Below are 22,992 nucleotides of genomic sequence, written 5' to 3' on the forward strand. Positions count from 1 at the left end.
GTGAACTTAAACAGTCATTATGTTTATACAACTCAACAAAGCCCGTGGCAACGCACGGGCACTCTATTAGTAGATAGGTAGGGTATTAGTCTTCACAGGGGCGTCGTTAGGCGCTTGTTCTTCGAATCAGTCTTCTGAATTTCGATCCTCCTCAAGTTTGTCCATTGAGACGGATTAGACGAAGCTATAGCATAGATCCCTGTCAGCTCCTCAGGGCGGCGACGTTAGGGTTTCTCGACGTGCGTACACAACGGCGATATTTGGTTTTAGATTCTTCAGACCGATTCAAGGATTTAACGGCGATGACTGCGTTTTCAGGGCATTGGTCCTTAGGGGCACACGCACGAACACTTTCCGACTGTCTTAAAAAGCCAGGGGGGCTTTGATATGAGAGCAACAATAGGTCAATACTTATTAGGCTTCAAAATAGTTATGAGTTAATTAGTTTAGAAGCATCAACGAATGAAGTTGGCTTCTAAAATAAGCTAAGTAGTGGGTTGCTTATGTGAATATTGCTTTTCTCTCTCGCGACCGCGTCGGGCCTCCTCCCTCCAGGCTCCCCCTCCCTTCTTCCTTCTCTCCGCCGTCGCCGGCGCCCGCGGCCGGATTGACCCTGGGGCTACTGGTGGCGGCGGCCTCCTGGCCCTTCCCCTCCCCGTCGCTCTCCGGCGCGGGCGGAGCGGCTCCGGGGGGTGCATCTAGGCGGCGGCGGGGCCCCGTGGCGCATGCAGGCGAGCTACTGGACGACGGGGCGACGCGGCGGCGGGATCTGGCATCGTCTGCTCGGCCCAGATCTGGGCCCGTCGGGCCCCATCTGGGCCTGGGCGGGGCGGCGGCGGGGATGGCTCCGGTGTGGCTTCTGGGAGGCGGGGGAGATGCGACGCGTGGCTGGGTGCCGGCGGCGACGACGTCGGCCTTCTGCATCGTGGCCGGCGGGGCTTAACGAGCCCGCTTCGGGCCTGGCTGGGCCAGGGGTGGCCCGGCATGCCCCGCTGCCGCGTCCGGAGGGCTACCGCGACGACGGCGGTGGAGGTGGTTCCCTCCCGCTCGGCGTCGATGTTGCTGCTCCCATCGTGGTGAGCTTCTCTCCGGTCCTCTTGGCCTCGTGGTGGTGTTCGTAGTGAGGCGGCATGGGTGGCGGCGCTTCTGCGTTGGCGCATGGTGATGGGCGACGGTTGGGCGGTCGGTTCCGTTCGGTTGCGCGGTTGGGGTTGGAATGCGGGAGAAATCCCTGCCGGCTTCAGCTCCGACGCGGTGACACCTGCGGGTGCCACCATTCCTCCCTGGAGGGTGTCGGTGGTATCCACCCCCACCTCCCTCCGCGTGCCCGGGGAAACCTGAGGACTCGTCCGGGCAGCAGCGTCGTCGGCGTCACATCCCTTCTTGGAGGTGCTGCTTGGTACACGGCGGATCGGGCCTCAGTCTGTGGTGTTTTGTTTCCGGTGGGCGCCGCGGTGGCGGGTCATCCGCGCTTTGCCAAGCTGTCGTCGTTGGCATTTGTTTCTTCTTCTTTTTCTCTTGGTGTGTTGTGCTGTTCGCCGTAGCGTTATCTGTACTCGGTGTTGGTTGCTTTGGAATACAAAGCGGGGGGAAACCCTTTTTCGATAATATTGCTTTTCTTTTTGAAGTTTGAACATTGCTGGTTGTGCACCGGCACCATGGTGCCGGTTTCGAAAAAACATTTTTTTACAGCGCATTTTTTTTTGTAAACACACACACATATATACTACATATGTGGAAAAATTCATTACATTTTACTTTCACACGTGGCTAAAAAAGACAAATATGTATATTCAAATGGGCTGTAATCTTTGTTTTTGGGCCAGAATTTTGTTTTTTTGTATAGCTTACAAATTACATTTTCCAAAAACAATAATCATGGATCCGTAGTGAATACATGCAAATTTCTGCAGAATTATTTTCGATTTTTCTGAAACTTTTAAATATGATTTTTTTTCTTTTCAGAAAAGGCACCATGGTGCCCGACGGCCCCGAGCGCACAAACTTCGCACTCGCGGCTTATGGCCTAACTTAACCCGTCAAAAGAACTGGGCCTTCGCACTCGCTGGAGGTCCTCTTGGGCTTGACGGGCCAATACTTGGGCCTTGCTTTACTAGCCCAGCTCTGCTCTTCACTCGCCACTGCCTTTTTTTGTCTAAAAAAAAAGAACTCGCCACTGCTTTTCCTCCTCGTCTCACTCAAACAATGCCTCCGCCAGCGCCTTCCCGCCTCCTGGCCGTCCTCTCCGCCCGCCCCCCTCCGCCGCTCCGCCGCCTCCTGCAGCTCCACGCGCACCTCCTCACCGCCGGCCTCATCTCCGCCCCGTCCCCACTCCCCTTCGCCTCAAGCCTCGTCGTGGCACTCGCCCACTCCGACGACCCGCGCGGCGGCCCCCGCCCGCTCCTCCACGCGCTCGCCCTCCTCGCCTCCCTGCCCTCCCCGCCCGACTACGCGCGCCCCTACAACGCCGCGCTCCGCGCCCTCTCCCTTGCCACGCACCGCGGCCTCGTCCCGCGGTGCCTCCCGCTCTACCGCTCGCTCCTCCTCTCCGCCCGCCCGGACCACCTCACCTTCCCCTTCCTGCTCAAGGCGTGCGCGTTCCTGCAGGAGCGGGGCTACGGGGACGCTGTCCTAGGGCACGTCTTCAGGCTCGGGTTCCACGCGGACGTCTTCGTGGTGAACGCCGCGGTGCACTTTCTTGCGGTGCGCGCGTCCATGGCGGAGGCGCGCAGGCTGTTCGATCAAATGCCTGTGAGGGATCTGGTGTCGTGGAACACGCTGATTGGCGGCTATGTGCGAAGGGGCGTACCTGGGGAGGCCTTGGAGGTGTTCTGGAGGATGACAGAGGACGGGACGCTGGCGCCTGACGAGGTGACGATGATTGGGGTCGTGTCAGGGTGCGGGCAGCTGCGGGATCTGGAGCTTGGGAAGAGACTCCATGGATACGTGGAGAGCAATGGAGTGAGGTGCACTGTGAGGCTGATGAATGTGCTAATGGACATGTATGTCAAATGCGGCGATTTGGAGCGGGCCAAGTCTGTGTTCGAGAGGATTGATCGCAAAACGGTTGTTTCATGGACAACCATGATTGTTGCCTATACAAAGTTTGGGCTGATGGACGATGCGAGGAGGGTGTTTGATGAGATGCCTGAAAGGGACGCATTCCCGTGGAATGCGCTGATGGCCGGTTATGTGCAGTGTAAGCAGGGCAAGGAGGCTCTTGGATTGTTTCATGAGATGCAGGAAGCAAAGGTGAAGCCTGATGAGATTACCATGGTCAATCTTTTATCGGCTTGCTCGCAGCTTGGAGCGCTAGAAATGGGTATGTGGGTTCATCATTACATCGACCGACACCGGCTTTCACTTAGTGTTACACTAGGCACAAATCTAGTTGACATGTACGCGAAGTGTGGGAACATTGAGAAGGCCATCCATGTTTTCAGAGGTTTGCCGGAGAAAAATGCGCTCACATGGACAGCAATGTTATGTGGCCTGGCAAATCATGGACGTGCTGATGAGGCAATACAATACTTCCGGAGAATGATAGAGCTTGGATTGCAGCCTGATGAGATTACATTCATAGGGGTTCTGTCTGCATGTTGTCATGCTGGCCTGGTTAAAGAAGGCCGCGATTTTTTTTCCCTACTGGTCTCAAAATATCACCTTGAGAGGAAAATGAAACATTATTCATGTATGATAGACTTGCTAGGCAGAGCAGGTCATTTAGATGAAGCAGAACATCTAGTAAACACCATGCCAATGGAGCCTGATGCAGTAGTGTGGGGTGCTCTCTTCTTTGCTTGTAGGATGCACAGTAATATTACTCTGGGTGAAAGGGCAGCAATGAAATTAGTAGAGCTTGACCCGAGCGACAGTGGAATATATGTGCTACTGGCTAACATGTATGTAGAGGCAGGAATGAAGAAGAAGGCTGATAAAGTGAGGGTGATGATGAGGCACTTGGGAGTGGAAAAAGTTCCTGGATGTAGTTGCATCGAGCTAAATGGGGTGGTTCATGAATTTATTGTGAAGGACAAATCACATACAGACAGTGATGCTATCTATGACTGCTTGCATGAGATCACGCAACAAATAAGGCACACTGCAAACATGATTGACATTTATGCAACTGGTTGAGGCCTGCAAGATGTGATATGTTTGATTATTTTGCGCAACTCAATCATCTCGTGAGTTATGCCAGGCAATGTGCTAAGATAAGTAGGATTTGCTGATGTCCATCAAACTTTGGGCCATTACATCAGCATTATGGCTCTTTTACAGCTTACCAGTCTATGAAAATAGCAATTCCAGTGCAGATGCTCAAGGCAGTATCTCAATTCAAAAGGTACTGCTGCGCCTTACAAGCCAAAACAAATTTAAGCTTGTCAAAATTTGGATTGGTGCTTAGCTGCCTTTTTTCTTATTTCCGTACCAGTCCCTTGAATTCTGTTAGGCTGGTAAAGAGAGCAGGAAGCAGATCCATCTGTGAAGTTTTTAACTTTGTAAGTTACCCTTAAACTTTTCCTTTTCCTACTCACAGTTGTATCTGATACTGATTAAATTTGCATATGCTAGCCTCACGATTTAAGTTCGTGATTTTTTTTTTTTTTTTTTGCAAATGACAATGTCAAATACATCACCAAATGGACCCCCTAAAAAGGGAAGTTGCAAAAGATGACTCTTATACTAAACCAAAAGAGCACTGTAAGAATTCAGTAATTTGTAGCAATATACAATTTGTTTCTGAAAATAAGCACTATTGACAAAAAAATCGTTTCAATATCTGAATATCCGACTATAGTTTATAAGTTCATCAAGAGGGATAAAACAGAATATGATATGTCATGGAATGGTGATAGCACTTAAGAGTCTGGAAAAATAGCATCTCTTCTCCTTTACCTCTAGCCATTAAGCCGAATTTAAATCTCCCGAGAGCCATTAGGAAATACTTCGTGGTCCAACAAAACTTCTTTTTAATGTGAGCATAACATTAAGACAAGTCTACTAGTATATGATTCTTTTGTATTCAGCCATGTGTCGAAAGAATCAGCAAAAACATTTATGCCATTTGGCATCAGATTCCTTACTTTGTCTATCATATTGTTCCGTATCAAAAAACATGTTATGCCATATGCCAATGTTATGGTCCTCATCTAGTGAAGCAGCCAAACTTTTGCATCTGATTTTTCTATAATGTCACAGATTCAAATCTACAGAGAATACGAAATGTCCCATTTAGCTAATTGATAGGGTTAGCAATGAGGTGATAACATTTCAGTGATACAACGAATGCATGGCACATGGTCCGTTTGATCTTGCATGTAGGAACATGATCACATCTGGTGATATTCAGGTCAATGGTTCGGGTCCACTATTGGTGGGATATGCAGAAACACACTCTTCCCTTATTTCTGTGATAATTGAACTAACCATTTCTTCCTCTCCATATTTTCCTAGCACCTCCATATCCGGAGCACGAAACGTCGCTTGCATCTGTTGGACCTGGACCTTCTCGGAGTGTGATTCAATGTCTGCTGACAGCCTATTCCTCGGCAAATGCCACGAAGATTGGACGAGCTGAGGTCAATTTGGTTAGTTCATTACCTAAACTTCTATAATCGCTAGTCAATGAAGAAACGCCATGCCAATTGTTCTGCAATTGCAGCCCGTAAGGATTGGATATTAAAGTAGTGTGCTTTCCAAAATAATAATATTTGAGCAGTAGTAGATTGTAGGATTGTATTGTTATTTGAGGGCTAAAGTTATGACCTGGAGGGCATGTCAGTAAGCTATCCATATCACTACAGGTCAGACAAAGAGCAGGTCAAGTAAGTATCTCCTTGGGATCAAGCTCAAATTCCGCAAGCGTTGCTCAATGTTGCTGGTTCCGATTCCTTCCTTTCTTGACTGAACCAAGCTTCACATAACAGCTTCAAATGAATGTGAAAATGTGATAGAATAAGGAGCAAGAGTCCAGTACTGGATTTCAAAACGCTGCTTCGAATTTCTCAAATTTGCAAGTAATATCTAATATGTACTCACGAACTTGGTAAGTATGCCATATATTATTTAAAGGTCTACTTAGATCAGAACAATACTGTATATGTTAGGTGGAAGGTAGAACAGCCCAATCGACCACTTCCCCCACCACACTATTGTACTCAAGTGGGTGGATTTGAGGTGTTCAATCATTACTGAAAAAATAAGAAATCCTGTTGCAATATTGTTTCATGCAAAATTGGTTGCAGTATTTTCTCGGATGTTTAAAGACACACACAAAAAGTTCATGCAACTTGTATGGAATAAATCCTCAACAAATCGTGGAACAATGCAATTGCAGAGCTTAGCTTGGGTCATATGGGCAATGCCCCTTCTCAATATTTTAGCCTTTCATAAAATATCTGACATTAGCTCCAAGAGCTGGAGCTACTTAAGCAACCCTATTTCTCATACAGTTTATCCACCTTTGATGGCCCCTGCTTAAATACCCTTACGCAGCATGCAAAAACAACCTATGGAACAGCAAAGATCTGCAAATCAATACCAGGCTCATCACCTATGGTTACACCAGTACCAATACAGTCGACCCAAGCACGTTTACCACAGTTCTGTGTGCTTGATGACGCAGTAAACAGCTGATTCTTTTCTCTCCTTAGGTTAGATAGAAAAGTAAGAGTTTCCTTTATTTTTAACTATGTACATCATACTTAAAACTAAAAATGTAGCACCCCAGGTGATCAGCACATGTACATCAGTTTAGGCATCTCCAACTCCCAGGTACTACAGCATGTAGTTCAGTTTATGTACATTTTCTGAACGCATCATCACTAAATCAGTAAAATATACATTGTGATTCACCCTTCGAACTCACATTTCTGGATCTCAATGTCATTTGATTAAGTATTGTGATCAACTTTGCAAGAAATATTTTGCAGCTTCCAGTTAGGCAACAACTTCATTGGCTTCTTTAATTAGCCCTTGCGTTTCTTTCGGCCTGACTGCCTGCAAATGTTTCCCTGAAGCTAGCCACTGCATCATCTTTCTGTGTATGGTGTACGGCAGGCGTCAAGGAAATGAAGGCACCGAACATACAAGGGATGAAAGTGGATACAAAGGAAGAACATGAAAAGCGTGCTAGTGCATACCAACTCTGTGAACAAAGGTACAATTTCCCCTATCCTGTGGTTTGATGGTATGAGATCCCAAGGCCTTTTCGCCTTGTCACTCTCCCCCTTCTCATCGGCGAAAGAAATATGCTCATTCGGAGAGAGATTCAGCTGTTGCAAGACCTGGGCCAGAGAACAAGACATTATAGATTTGCATGTAAACATTGCCTGAATGCAAGTAATTCAGAAGTTGGTGACAAACATCTTTTGAGAAGGACGGCATGAAAGGCTCTAGCAAACAAGCGAGAAGGTAGACAACTCCAACTGAAGTTTTCATCACAGTCGTGCAACTAGCTGGATCTTGTTTGTAAAGCTTCCAAAATTGACTCTCCTGCATATCCAGGTAGAAAACCGGAGTCAAATCCCGTGCAAGTTAAATGATGCAGAGTAGAAATGAAATCAGCAAAGGAAGGAACAAGAGCTTACTTGAAGGTAAGCATTTCCCTCACTAGAGATGGCCATTGCAATCTTCAGCCCTTGTTTTAGTTTGACCTGTTAACGGCAACGTTTATGTCACATAAATGCTTCAGATCTATGGTACTTATTCAGATTTATTCACTAGTACAATTCGGATTTCACACAATTCAGGTTAATGCATTACCTTGTCCATTGCATCAATATACTGCTGAATCAAATTACCAACAGTTTCTGCTAACGACTGACTCAATGGATGTATATCAGCATTAGGTGCTTCAGGTATGATGGAGCCGTAGCCAGCTCCTGCAGGAACAATTGAAAATAATAATATCAGCACCATCAACAAAGAAAATTTAAAAGAGAATGTTCGTCTTCTAACCCTCTGGTTTTGCGATAAAGCTTAGCACTCGATAGATGAAGTTGCCCAAATTCTTTAGCAGCTCGTTGTTATGCTTTATCTGCAAACCTCCCCATGTGAATACTGCATCTGATGCCTGAAAGTTTTACAAAATAGACCAAAATGAACAATCTCACATGCATAGAGGTTTAATATAGATAATTCAATTTAACCGAAACCTAACCTCAGGACGATTACTAAGCAAGTAGTATCGCCACACATCAGCAGGAATATTTGTGGCTTTGGCGTCATTGCCAAAGACTCCAATGCCCTTAGTTTTCGAGAACTTCCCTGTGCATGATAACAGAGTGAACAAAAAAAGAAGATGTCCAAGAATAAATAATGGCTTGAACAAAACCTGTGCGATACCTGATTCATAGTTGAGATATTCAGTCACACTAATATTCTTCATCAGAGTCCAGTTTTCACCAGTACCAAGTAGAGCAGAGGGAAACATGACCTGTAAAATTGTTACATATGCAGGAAAATAAGATTTCTATGGAAAGATAATATAAGAATTGCCTGCTACAGATCTGTATGCACTTGCACATATACTCCCTCCATTTCTAAATATAAGCCCTTTTAGAGATTTCAATACGGATGTATATATACATATTTTAAAGTGTAGATTCATTCATTTTGCTTCGTATGTAGTCCATATTAAAATCTCCAAAAGGTATTATATTTAGGAACGGAGGGAGTAGAATATATTGAAGCTTGTTAAGCAGCGTTGTACATAGAGAGGGTATTTGTATACTGGAAACTCCAAGTTGGCAAAAGAATCTCACCGTGTGGAATGGGACGTTGTCTTTGCCCATAAACTGATACAATTCGACATTCTCTGGGTTCTTCCACCACTTTTCCCACTCGGGCGTGTAGCAGGCCGTGATGGAAATATATCCGATCGGCGCGTCGAACCAGACATAGAACACCTGAACCCATTCATCACATTACTAACATTAAACACAAAGATGGGAGATGTAAACTTTCCAAATGAATCTCTGCGTGCTCAGATGAATGGCAAACCTTATCCTTGTACTTCTCGTGTGGGACAGGGACGCCCCATTTCAGATCCCTGGTGATGCAGCGAGGCCTCAGCCCTTCCTTCAACCAGGCATCCGTGATGCGAACTGCGTTCTGGCTCCACGATCCGGTCGCCGAGGCCTCGTCGATGTACTTCTCCAGCTGCTCCTTCAGCAAGGGAAGCTCCAAGAACAAGTGGTCTGTGTCGCGGACGATCGGTATGCCCTCACAAACCTGGAGGATGGTAAAAGTTAAGCACATGGAAGATCGGTAGGTGGTGAGAAGAGCCGAATAGAACCGGAGAAGGTCCCCCTGCCTTGCATCTGGGATCAATCAACTCGGTTGAATTCAGCAGCCTCCCGCATCTGTCGCACTGATCGCCCCTCGCGGTGTCGTTGCCGCACCCCTCCACGGGGCATGAACCCACGACGAATCTATCCGCCAAGAACCTTTGACATGATTCGCAGTAGAGCTGCAATCGATAGACAGAGTAAGGCCCTTGAAGTGAACCTGTGATAACACAAAACAGATAACTGGCAAGGAAATTGCGGCTTGAACAGCGTGAGACAAACCTGCTGCATTGTGTTCTCTGAGAGCCAGTTGTTGTCCAGCAGTTTGCTGAAAATCGATTGGCATATCTCTGTCTGCTGGGGGGTGGACGTCCGGCCAAAGTGGTCGAAGCTGATGTTGAACCACTCGTACACTTCCTTGTGGATTGCATGGTACCTACATCAGTACGGGGTTGGATTTTCAGAAGCTATGCAAACACAAGACACGTGTCGTTTCCCTTTTTATTCTCTGAAGCAATTTGGCTGCAACAGTTTAATCCAAACTGCAGTACTACTTGCAGACTGGATAGTACAGCACAAATTATCCAGACTGCCCTCCAATATTAGCGAAAATTTTAACCTTAATTTGCACAAATATTAGCTTCCGACGACACTATAATCTCTACTAAATATCACACTGTCACGTCTCAGGCTATGGGCGAGATGTAAACAGGGAAGGTGCCATCCAGCAAGGGAGAAGATGAGCGACGACGCCGGGTGGTGTGAGAAGTCGTGTGGCTGTAACTGAAGCAAACAAGTCTGAAGATTGAAATCAGTTCTGAATTCTCCTCCTACTCTTCCCCTTTGACTTTGAGTCGTCGTCTTCTTCCTCACGCAATCAAAGGGATATCACACACACACACACACACACACACACACACACACATCAACGGTTAGCCAAACCCTCCCCAGTTTCTGCCCCAACGCATCCAAGCCAAGCCAAGCCACAGCATCATTTATCCTAGCCTAGTTCGTCATGCAAGTAATAATGCGTATGTATGGATGGAGTCGGGCGGGGCGCTCACTTGTCGCATATCTCCAGAGGGGAGCATCCCTCCTCGAGGGCCTTGTTCTCGGTGGCGGTGCCGTACTCGTCGGTGCCGCAGACGTAGAGCACGTTGTGGCCGCGCAGGCGGCAGTAGCGCGCGAAGACGTCGGCGCTGAGCACGCAGCCGATGATGTTGCCCAGGTGCGGCACGTTGTTCACGTACGGCAGCGCGCTCGTCACCAACACGTTCCGCCGCCCCGCCACCGGCACCTTCGCCTTCCCCTTCCCCGACGACATCGCCGCGCCGGCCGATAGATAGAACGCGGAGTGGTGTTTCTGTGTGCGTGTATTTCTTCCTTTCGGCGCTTGTCCGATTGGTCGCGGGTTGCATTGCATATATATATATATATATTCTCTGGTCTGGCGGATGCAGAGCTGACGCGTTCGACGGCGACGTCTTCTTGACGGCCAAGGAAGCTTGACTTTCTTATTACCGTGGGTTGTTTGTTCCTAGTACGCCAGTTGCCTAAACTGGTACCGGGCCTTCCGTGAAGGAAGCCCAAACAGCATCAATAAAGGGACGAAACGACTATGATTTTTTTTGGAGGGGTACGAAACGACTTAAGGGCATCGTAATCAGGGGCGCCCCCAGTCTGGCAGCCCACACCCCCACGCCCCCCCCCCGCACGCCCGTTGGGCGGGCGCCCCCGTTTTATTTCTTTTTGTTTTTACTTTTCCTTTTTTTATTTTTTGTTTTTTGTTTTATTCTATATTAAAATAATTCAAATATGTATGTGGCAACCATGTGGCAGATCGCAAAACAAGCCCACGCACCCAGCGCTGTTAGATCTGACAAATGTACCGAATGATCTGGCAACCGCTCGATCTGCATCTCGTCTGCGCGCAACTCCTACGCCCGAGCGCCTAGGCACGGCGCCGTGAGCACGCGTCGACCGGCCATCACCAGCTTCGATCGACCTAGCTGTTCCTTTGCACCCCTCGAGCACCAGCGCCTCCTCAAGTCGCCGCCATAGCCTGCTGCTCTGGCGAGCAGCTCCTTCCACGGCCAACACTCGCCGGTGCAGGAGCTCCATCACCATCTCCATGGGATTCCTGCCTTCCCTGCAGCCCATTAACGACCACGTCCTCCACACGTCTCGGCCATAGTAGTAGCTGCTGCCAGTTGTTCTTCTACCCGAGCTTCTCGCCACGGCCATAGGCTCCGGCCAGCGCCGACTTCAAGATAGGACACTTGCATCGATCTCCTTCATCTTTGAACAATAATTTGCGTGCTCAACTGAAATGGATTCCCAATGAAGAGATCTACGAATTTCATGTTGAAATCCACGCGGTTCGTAGCCTAAATCAACAAGTATGATGAGTAATTGGGAGTTCTTTGTCTCTGTGTTTTCAGTTTTCAGATACAGGTTTTGTTGGTTGGAGGTTGAAGACAACATTCTCGGTGGGCTTCAGAGAAAGAAAAGAGCTGGGCCGGGCCCAATGCTGGATAGAGGCCTTGTTAGGAAAAGTTAATGTTGGCTAAAGAAAACATGCTTTGTGGGTTTTTTGGCTTACGCATAAATATCATGCTAACTTTGACCAAGAGAGATTGATGTAGAAATATACTCTCGGTAACTTTTATGTAAATATCATGGTAATTTATACCATTGATCTGATAATTTACGTACAAACACCACGATAAATTTGACCTAGAAAACTATTACTGAAAACAAACCCCGGTAACTCTATGCAAATAGCACGGTAGTATATGCACTGTAGACACGATAACTTGCGCAAAAACACCGCGGCAATTTTGAACCAGGAAAAAAGTTATTAGAAACATACCCACAGATCTAATAATTTTACCCGCAAACATGATGGTAATTTTGACCCGAGGAAAAAAGTTGTTGAAAAACGTAACCACGGTAACTTATGTGTAAATAAGATGATAATTTACGCTCCGCGAACTTGATAACATACATACAAACACCACAATAACTTTGACCCCAAGGGGTGTATTAAAAATGTGCCACCGGTAATTTCTATGTAAATAACGCGGTAATATAAGAACCGCTTAACTGATAACTTACATACAAAACATGATGGTACCTTTTTGACCTGGAAAACTTTTTGTTGAAAAACATATTCTCGCTAATTTATGTGTAAATAGTATGGTAATATACGTGTCGTATACCCGATAATTTACGTACAGAACACCGCAGTACCATTGACCAAAGAGGAAAAAGTTGTTTAAAAACACACCCTTCATAACTTATGTGAAAATAACATAGTAATATACAAATAAGCACCGCGGTAACATTTTTTACAAAGGGAAAAAGTTGTTAAAAAACATACACCCAATAACTTGTGTGTAAGTGCCATGATAATATACGAACTGCAAATCCGATAACTTGGGTATAAACAACACGATAATATTTACCAAAAGGGAAAAGGTGGTTGAAAACAATACCCCTGGTAACTTATGTGCAAATAGCATGGTAATACACAAACCAAAGAACTGATAACTTGTGTATAAACATCGCAGTAATTTTTTTTTGCGGAAAAACACAGCGGTAATTTTTGACCTAGGAGAAAAAAATTTGTTGGCAAAATGACCCTAGTAACTTATTTGTAAATTTCATGATAATAAACGAACTGAAATTTGATAACTGTATAAACATCGTGGTAATTTGAAACATGGGATGTAGTATGTCAAAACTTCATGTTTTTTCGCCCTCTTTTTGTATGCTACCAGGCTTCCTCTCAAGACCATAACTTACACTCAAAACGCCATGGTAACTTCCACGAAGGGGAAGTTAAATTTCATGCTATAGTTACCGGCCTTCTCATGATATAGTTATCAGCTTTATCATGTCATTTTTTAACCAGGGTGTTAATGTTTGAAGTTATCAGCATGCACATGTCATAGTTACCATGCTGCTCGGTGATACGTCTCCAACGTATCTTTAATTTTTGATTGTTCCATGCTATTATATTATATGTTTTGAATGTTTTATATGCATTTGATGTCTACTATGCAACTTTATTCTTGTAGACACGTGTTGGGCCTCCAAGCGCAGAGTTTTGTAGGACAGTAGCAATTTTCCTCAAGTGGATGGCCTAAGGTTTATCAATCCGTGAAAGGTGTAGGATGAAGATGGTCTCTCTCAAACGACCCTGCAACCAAATACAAGAAATCTCTTGTGTCCCCAACACACCCAATACAATGGCAAATTGTATAGGTGCACTAGTTCGGCGAAGAGATGATGATAAAAGTGTAATATTGATGGTAGAAATATATTTTTATAATCTGAATAAATAAAAACAGCAAGGTAGCAAATAGTAAACGGGCACAAAAACGGTATTGCAATGCTTGAAAATGAGGCCTAGGGTCCGTACTTTCGCTAGTGCAATCTCTCAACAATGCTAACATAGTTGGATCATATAACCGTCACTCAAGGTGCAACGAAGAATCACTCCAAAGTTCCTATCTAGCGGAGAACATAAGAATAAATTTTTTGTAGGGTACGAAACCACCTCAAAGCTATTCTTTCTGTTTGATCTATTCAAGAGTCCGTACTAAAATAACACAAGCTATTCTTTCCATTCGATCTATCCTAGAGTTCGTACTAAAATAACACTAAAGCAAATTCATATTCATAATACTCAATCCAGACAAAGAACTACAAGGAGACCCCAAAGTTTCTACCGGAGAAAAGATAATAAGAACGTGCATCAACCCCTATGCGTAGATTATCCCAATGTCACCGCGGGAATCCGCAAGTTGAGTGTCATAACATATATCAAGTGAATCAATATGATACCCCAATGTCACCTCAAGTATTCATACCGCAAGACATACATCATGTGTTCTCAAATCTGAACATTCAATCCGACATGACAAAACTTCAAAGGGTAAAGATTCAATTCATCACAACAAGAGTATAGAGGGGAGAAACATCATATGATCCATCTATGTTAAAAAAGCCCATGATATAGATCACGAGAGAGAGAGAGAGAGATTAAACACATAGCTACTGGTACAAACCCTCAGCCCCGAGGGTGGACTACTGCCTCCTCATCGTGGTGGCCACCGGAGATGATTCCCCCCTCCGGCAGGGTGCCAGAACAGGTCTAGATTGGTTTTCGGTGGCCACAGAGGCCCGCGGCGGCGGAACTTCTGATCTAGGTTAACCCCGAAGGGTTTCGGAATATTTGGGAATTTATAGTGCAAAGAGGGGGTGCGGGAGGCCAACGAGGTGGGCACTGAAGGAAATATGCCCTAGAGGCAATAATAAAGTTGTTATTTATATTTCCTTATATCATGATAATTGTTTATTATTCATGCTAGAATTGTATTAACCGGGAACTTAGTACATGTGTGAATACATAGACAAAACAGAGTGTCCCTAGTGTGCCTCTACTTGACTAGCTCGTTAATCAAAGATGGTTATGTTTCCTGACCATAGACATGTGTTGTCATTTGATGAACGAGATCACATCATTAGAGAATGATGTGATGGACAAGACCCATTTGTTAGCTTAGCACGTTGAGTTTTATTGCTATTGCTTTCTTCATGGCTTATACATGTTCCTCTGACTATGAGATTATGCAACTCCCGAATACCGGAGGAACACCTTGTGTGCTATCAAACGTCACAACGTAACTGGGTGATTATAAAGATGCTCTACAGGTGTCTCCGAAGGTGTTTGTTGGGTTGGCATAGATCGAGATTAGGATTTGTCACTCCGTGTATCAGAGAGGTATCTCTGGGCCCTCTCGGTAATGCTCATCACTATAAGCCTTGCAAGCAATGTGACTAATGAGTTAGTTGTGGGATGATGCATTACGGAACGAGTAAAGAGACTTTCCAGTAACGAGATTGAACTAGGTATGATGATACCGACGATCGCATCTCGGGCAAGTAACATATCGATGACAAAGGGAACAACGTATGTTGTCATTACGGTTTGACCGATAAAGATCTTCATAGAATATGTAGGAACCAATATGAGCATCCATGTTCTTCTATTGGTTATTGACCGGAGATGTGTCTCGGTCATGTCTACATAGTTCTCGAACCCGTAGAGTCCGCACGCTTAACGTTCGATGACGATTTGTATTATATGAGTTATGTGATTTGGTGACCGAATGTTGTTCAGAGTCCCGGATGAGATCACGGACATAACGAGGAGTCTCGAAATGGTCGAGAGGTAAAGATTCATATATAGGACGATAGTATTCGGACACCGGAAGTGTTCTGGGGTAAAGGGTACGTATCGGGTCACCGGAAGGGGTTCCGGGCACCCCCCCCGGCCAAGATATGGGCCTTATTGGGCCTAGGGCGGGACAGACCAGCCCCTTGTGGGCTGGTGCGCCCCCATATGGGCTGATCTAAGTGGAGAAAGGAAAAGGGGAAGATGAAAGGAAATAGAGGGAATAGGATTCCCCCTTCCTTTCCCCTCTCCCCTCTTTCCTCCCCCCTCCGGAGATAAGGAAAGGGGGAGGCCGAATTGGAGGAGGCCCCCAAGTAGGATTCCTCCTACTTGGGGTGCCCCATGGCTGTTGTCCCCCTCCCCCTCCCCCTCCCACCTATATATATGTGGGGAGGGAGCGCCTAGAACACACAACAAACATTTTAGCCGTGTGCGGCGCCCCCTCCACAGTTTACGCCTCCGGTCATATTCACGTAGTGCTTAGGCGAAGCCCTGCGCGGATCACTTCACCATCACCGTCACCACGCCGTCGTGCTGACGAAACTCTCCCTCGACCCTCTGCTGGATCAAGAGTTCGAGGGACGTCATCGAGCTGAACATGTGCTGAACTCGGAGGTGCCGTACGTTCGGTGCTTGATCGGTTGGATCGCGAAGACGTTCGACTACATCAACCGGGTTAAGCTGACGCTTCCGCTTTCGGTCTACGAGGGTACGTGGACACACTCTCCCCCTCTCGTTGCTATGCATCTCCTAGATAGATCTTGCGTGATCATAGGAAATTGTTTGAAATTGCATGCTACGTTCCCCAACAGTGGTATCAGAGCCAGGTCTATGCGTAGATGTTATATGCACGAGTAGAACACAAAGAGTTGTGGGCAATAATAGTCATACTGCTTACCAGCATGTCATACTTTGATTCGGCGGTATTGTTGGATGAAGCGGCCCAGACTGACATTACATGACCGCGTTCATGAGACTGGTTCTACCACCGCGCTTCGCACATAGGTGACTAGTGGGTGTCTGTTTCTCCAGCTTTAGTTGAATCGAGTTTGACTACGCTCGGTCCTTGTTGAAGGTTAAAATAGCACACTTGATGAAAAATCATTGTGGTTTTGATGCGTAGGTAAGAACGGTTCTTGCTAGAAGCCCGTAGCAGCCACGTAAAACTTGCAACAACAAAGTAGAGGACGTCTAACTTGTTTTTGCAGGGCATGTTATGATGTGATATGGTCAAGACATGATGTGATATAATTTGTTGTATGAGATGATCATGTTTTGTTAAAGTTATCGGCAACTGGCAGGAGCCTTATGATTCTCTTTATTGCATAAGATGCAAGCGCCATATAATTGTTTTACTTCATCGCTATGCGATAGCAATAGTTGCAAAAGCAATAGTTGGTGAGACGACCATGTGACGACGCATTGATAGAGATCAAGATGATGGAGATCATGGTGTCATGCCGGTGACGATGGAGATCATGACAGGTACTTTGGAGATGGAGATCAAAGGCACAAGATGATGATGGGCATATCATGTCACATATTTTGATTGCACGTGATGTTTATCTTTTATACATCTTATTTTGCTTAGTACGACGGTAGCATTATGAGATGATCCCTTACTAAAATTTCAAGGTATAAGTGTTCTCCCTGAGTATGCACCGTTGCGACAGTTCTTCGTGCTGAGACACCACATGATGATCGGGTGTGATAAGCTCTACGTTCACATACAACGGGTGCAAGCCAGTTTTGCACACGCAGAATACTCGGGTTAAACTTGACGAGCCTAGCATATGCAGATATGGCCTCGGAACACTGAGACCGAAAGGTCGAGCGTGAATCATATAGTAGATATGATCAACATAGTGATGTTCACCATTGAAAACTACTCCATCTCACGTGATGATCGGACATGGTTTAGTTGATATGGATCACGTGATCATTTAGACGACTCGAGGGATGTCTATCTAAGTGGGAGTTCTTAAGTAATATGATTAATTGAACTTAAATTTATCATCAACTTAGTCCTGATAGTATTTGCATAACTATGTTGTAGATCAATAGCTCGCGATGTAGCTCCCTGTTTATTTTGATATGTTCCTAGAGAAAAGCTATGTTGAAAGATGATAGTAGCAATGATGCGGACTAGGTCCGTGATCTGAGGATTATCCTCATTGTTGCACAGAAGAATTATGTCCTTGATGCACCGCTAGGTGACGGACCTATTGCAGGAGCAGATACAGACGTTATGAACGTTTGGCAAGCTCGGTATGATAACTACTTGATAGTTTAGTGTGCCATGCTTTATGGCTTAGAACCGGGACTTCAAAAACGTTTTGAACGCCACGGAGCATATAAGATGTTCCAAGAGCTGAAATTGGTATTTGAGACTCATGCCCGAGTCGAGAGGTATGAGACCTTTGATAAGTAGTTTGCCTACAAGATGGAGGAGAATAGCTCAACCAGTGAGCATGTGCTCAGATTGTCTGAGTATTACAATCGCTTGAATCAATTGGGAGTTAATCTTCCAGATAAAATAGTGATTGACAGAGTTCTCTAGTCACTATCACCAAGTTACTGGAACTTCGTGATGAACTATAATATGCAAGGGATGACGAAAACGATTCCCGAGCTCTTCGTGATGCTGAAATCGACGAAGGTAGAAATCAAGAAAAGCATCAAATGTTGATGGTTGACAAGACCACTAGTTTCAAGTAAAAGGGCAAGGGAAAGAAAGGGAACTTCAAGAAGAATGACAAGCAAGTTGCCACTCCCATGAAGAAGCCCAAAGCTAGACCCAAGCCTGAAACTGAGTGCTTCTACTGTGAAGGAAATGGTCACTGGAAGCGGAACTTCCCCAAATACTTGGCGGATAAGAAGGATGGTAAAGTGAACAAAAGTATATATGATATACATGTTATTGATGTGTACTTTACTAGTGTTCATAGTAGCCCCTGGGTATTTGATACTGGTTCAGTTTCTATGATTAGTAACTCAAAACAGGAGTTACAAAATGAACAAAGACTAGTTGAGGGCAAGGTGACGATGTGTGTTGGAAGTGATTCCAAGGTTGATAAGATCATCATCGCACACTCCCTTTACCTTCAGGATTAGTGTTGACCTAAAATAAATGTTATTTGGTGTTTGCGTTGAGCAAAATATGATTGGATCATGTTTATTGCAATACGATTATTCATTTAAGTCAAAGAATAATTGTTATTCTGTTTACATGAATAAAACCTTCTGAGGTCATACACCCAAGGCGAATGGTTTATTGAATCTCGATTGTAGTGATACACATATTCATAATATTGATGCCAAAAGATGCAAAGTTGATAATGATAGTGCAACATATTTGTGGCACTGCCGTTTATGTCATATTGGTCTCCATGCTGATGGGCTTTTGGAATCACTTGATGCTTGCGAACCATGCCTCATGGGCAAGATAACTAAGACTCCGTTCTGCGGAACAATGGAGCGAGCAACTGACTTATTGGAAATAATACATACTGATGTATGCGATCCGATGAGTGTTGAGGCTCGCGGCGGGTAGCGTTATTTTCTAACCTTCACAGATGATTTGAGCAGATATGGGTATATCTACTTGATGAAACATAAGTCTGAAACATTTGAAAAGTTAAAAAGAATTTCAGAGTGAAGTGGAAAATCATCGTAACAAGAAAATAAAGTTTCTACGATCTGATAGCGGAGACAAATATTTGAGTTACGAGTTTGGTCTTCATTTGGAACAATGTGGAATAGTTTCGCAACTCACGCCACCTAGAACACCACAGCGTAATGGTGTGTCCGAACGTCATAACCGTACTTTATTAGATATGGTGCGATCTATGATGTCTCTTACCGATTTACCACTATCGTTTTAGGGTTATGCATTAGAGACAGCTGCATTCACGTTAAATAGGGCACCATCTAAATCCGTTGAGACGACACCATATGAACTGTGGTTTGGCAAGAAACCTAAGCTGTCGTTTCTTAAAGTTTGGGCAGCGATGCCTATGTGAAAAAGTTTCAACCTGATAAGCTCAAACCCAAATCGGAGAAATGTGTCTTCATAGGATACCCAAAGGAAACTGTTGGGTGCACCTTCTATCACAGATCCGAAGGCAAGATATTCTTTGCTAAAAATAGGATACTTTCTAGAGAAGGAGTTTCTCTTGAAAGAAGTGAGTGGGAGGAAAGTAGAACTTGATGAGGTAATTGTACCTTCTCCCAAATTGGAAAGTAGTACATCACAGAAATCAGTTCCAGTGATTCCTACACCAATTAGTGAGGAAGCTAATGATGATGATCATGAAACTTCAGATCAAGTTACTACTGAACCTCGTAGGTCAACCAGAGTACAGTCCATACCAGAGTGGTACGGTAATCATGTTTTGGAAATCATGTTACTAGACCATGACGAACCTAGGAACTATGAGGAAGCGATGATGAGCCTAGATTCCGCGGCTTAAGGCCATGAAATCTGAGATGGGATCCATGTATGAGAACAAAGTGTGGACTTTGATCGACTTGCTTGATGATCGGCGAGCCATTGAGAATAAATGGATCTTCAAGAGGAAGACGGACATTGATAGTAGTGTTACTATCTACAAAGCTCGAATTGTCGCAAAAAGTTCTCGACAAGTTCATGGTGTTGACTACGATAAGATTTTCTCACTCGTAGCGATGCTTAAGTCTGTCCGAATCATATTAGCAATTGCCACATTTATGAAATCTGGCAAATGGATGTCAAAACTACATTCCTTAATGGATTTCTTAAAGAAGAGTTGTATATGATGCAACAAGAAGGTTTTGTCAATCCTAAAGGTGCTAGCAAAGTATGCAAGCTCCAGCGATCCATCTATGGACTGGTGCAAGCATCTCGGAGTTGGAATATACGCTTTGATAAGTTGATCAAAGCATATAGTTTTATACAGACTTGCGGTGAAGCCTGTATTTACAAGAAAGTGAGTGGGAGCACTACAGCCTTTCTGATAAGTATATGTGAATGACATATTGTTGATCGGAAATGATGTAGAATTTTCTGGAAAGCATAAAGGAGTGTTTGAAAGGAGTTTTTTTTAAGGAAAGTCCTCGGTGAAGCTGCTTACATATTGGGCATCAAGATCTATAGAGATAGATCAAGACGCTTGATAAGATTTTTCAATGAGTACATACCTTGACAAGATTTTGAAGTAGTTCAAAATGGAACAGTCAAAGAAGAAGTTCCTGCCTGTATTTCAAGGTGTAAAGTTGAGTAAGACTCAAAACACGACCACGACAGAAAATAGAAAGAGAATGAAAGTCATTCCCTATGCCTCAGCCATAGGTTCTATAAAGTATGTTATGTTGTGTACCAAACCTTCTGTGTACCTTGCCATGAGTTTGGCAAGGGGGTACGATATTGATCCAGGAGTGTATCACTTGACAGCGGTCAAAATTATCCTTAGAAGACTAAGGAGATAATTCTCGGTTATGGAGGTGATAAAGAGTTCGTCGTAAAGAGTTACGCTGATGCAAACTTTTACACCGATCCGGATGACTCTGAGTCTCAATCTGGATACATATTTAAAGTGGGAGCAATTAGCTAGAGTAGCTCCATGCAGAGCATTGTAGACATAGAAAATTTGCAAAATACATATGGATCTGATGTGACAGACCCATTGACTAAGCTTCTCTCACAAGCAAAACATGATCACACCTTAGTACTCTTTGGGTGTTAATCACATAGCGATGTGAACTAGATTATTGACTCTAGTAAAACCCTTTGGGTATTAGTCACATGGCGATGTGAACTAATCACATGGTGATGTGAACTATTGGTGTTAAATCACATGGCGATGTGAACTAGATTATTGACTCTGGTGCAAGTGGGAGACTGAAGGAAATATGCCCTAAAGGCAATAATAAAGTTGTTATTTATATTTCCTTATATCATGATAATTTTTTTATTATTCATGCTAGAATTGTATTAACCGGAAACTTAGTACATGTGTGAATACATAGACAAAACAGAGTGTCCCTAGTGTGCCTCTACTTGACTAGCTTGTTAATCAAAGATGGTTATGTTTCCTGACCATAGACATGTGTTGTCATTTGATGAATGGGATCACATCATTAGAGAATGATGTGATGGACAAGACCCATTCGTTAGCTTAGCATTATGATCGTTGAGTTTTATTGCTATTGCTTTCTTCATGACTTATACATGTTCCTCTGACTATGAATTATGCAACTCCCGAATACCGGAGGAACACCTTGTGTGCTATCAAACGTCACAACGTAACTGGGTGATTATAAAGATGCTCTATAGGTGTCTCCGAAGGTGTTTGTTGGGTTGGCATAGATCGAGATTAGGATTTGTCACTCCGTGTATCGGAGCGGTATCTCTGGGCCCTCTCGGTAACGCTCATCTGTCGGGGGGATGAACCCCGGGCAGGCAACGGAACCCGGATCCTTTTCAAAAACAACGGGGCCAGCATCGCCCCTCAAGCCGGCTCGCGCTTGGCCGGGTTGCTCAACTCGGCCAAGCCCCTCTACCCGGCCTTATCCTCGACCCGGCCGGACTCCTCAACTCGGCCCCAACAACCAGCTCAAGACAGCCAAGCCTGGCGCATCAAGACTTCTCCAACAAGCCAGCTCCACCCTTGGCGTGTTCTCCAACCCGACCAAGGGGTCAGCGGCCGTCCCATCCCGGCCGTACGATGGGACGAGTCTCCACCAAATGATGACTAAAGCAACAGTGCCCCGCCCATGCCTCTGGTCAGCCGGGCGTGGCAACAGTGCCCCCACCTACCCGCTGACTAGGGCTGGCGTGGCCACGGAGCAATCGTCGTCACCCATGACGCCAGCAAGCGGCTACTTGACGGAGCACCACTGTAGCCGACTCAACCCGGCCACTTTCTGACGATCGACAAGACGGACAACAGTGCCCCTGTACCTGGCGGGTCCCATGCCCGGGGAACCTGGCGAGTCCTGGTACCCGGCGGGTCCCAGCACCGGGTTCCTAGACACTGACGACCCGGCCCTACAACCTTGTAACATTACCATTGTACCCTTGGGGGGTTGACCTATAAAACCCCCCAGGAGCCCTCATGCATACGTGCGATCGGATCATCAGTAGCACACACACACACCACAAGGAGGAGCAGCCTAAGCCCTGGCCTGTCTTCCTTCTTCCTCCATACAGCTCTAGGAACAACCCTGTACTGTTACATATAAACCACACTCGGCAGGACTAGGGGTGTTATCTCTCCGGAGAGCCCCGAACCTGGGTATGTCTTGCGTCCCGCGCTCGCTCATGCCGACCTCGCCTCTGGAGCCCACCAGTGCCCTCGAGCCTCCTCCTCTCTTTAGCCATCCCTTGGCATCTGACGTGCGCCCACCACGACAGTTGGTGCCCACCATGGGGCAGCTCGAGGTCCTGGCCGGGAGCATGCTTCAGACGGGGCTCCT

The 22,992-nt window shown here is 45.4% G+C and overlaps 2 protein-coding genes across 3 annotated transcripts; one reads left to right on the forward strand and one right to left on the reverse strand.

The window, feature by feature from the left end:
• Window positions 1–2,177: 2,177 nt before the first annotated feature.
• On the forward strand, window positions 2,178–8,320 carry LOC109770564 (pentatricopeptide repeat-containing protein At2g22410, mitochondrial). Of its 2 annotated transcripts, XM_073504957.1 has the most exons (5): window positions 2,178–4,345; window positions 4,436–4,502; window positions 5,458–5,591; window positions 5,808–7,416; window positions 7,510–8,320. In XM_073504957.1, exon 1 carries the CDS (start codon window positions 2,206–2,208, stop codon window positions 4,135–4,137), a length of 1,932 nt encoding a protein of 643 aa, XP_073361058.1. In that variant the 5' UTR covers window positions 2,178–2,205; the 3' UTR covers window positions 4,138–4,345; window positions 4,436–4,502; window positions 5,458–5,591; window positions 5,808–7,416; window positions 7,510–8,320. The 2 variants fall into 2 exon arrangements, with proteins under 2 accessions (XP_073361058.1, XP_045086726.2); XM_045230791.2 differs by lacking the exon at window positions 7,510–8,320 and having other exon boundaries at window positions 7,063–7,300.
• Window positions 6,658–10,702, reverse strand: LOC109770554 (probable methionine--tRNA ligase). Its single transcript, XM_020329260.4, has 13 exons — window positions 10,358–10,702; window positions 9,576–9,729; window positions 9,320–9,475; window positions 9,007–9,237; window positions 8,769–8,912; window positions 8,350–8,440; window positions 8,165–8,271; window positions 7,963–8,077; window positions 7,768–7,886; window positions 7,593–7,658; window positions 7,369–7,497; window positions 7,146–7,289; window positions 6,658–7,042 (listed from the first exon to the last, which is right to left on the reverse strand). The coding sequence occupies exons 1-13, from the start codon at window positions 10,615–10,617 to the stop codon at window positions 6,968–6,970; spliced, it is 1,791 nt and encodes a 596-aa protein (XP_020184849.1). The 5' UTR covers window positions 10,618–10,702; the 3' UTR covers window positions 6,658–6,967.
• Between the last annotated feature and the right edge of the window lie 12,290 nt (window positions 10,703–22,992).

Source organism: Aegilops tauschii, chromosome 7 (assembly GCF_002575655.3).
Source record: "Aegilops tauschii subsp. strangulata cultivar AL8/78 chromosome 7, Aet v6.0, whole genome shotgun sequence".
NCBI classification, from domain to species: domain Eukaryota; kingdom Viridiplantae; phylum Streptophyta; class Magnoliopsida; order Poales; family Poaceae; genus Aegilops; species Aegilops tauschii.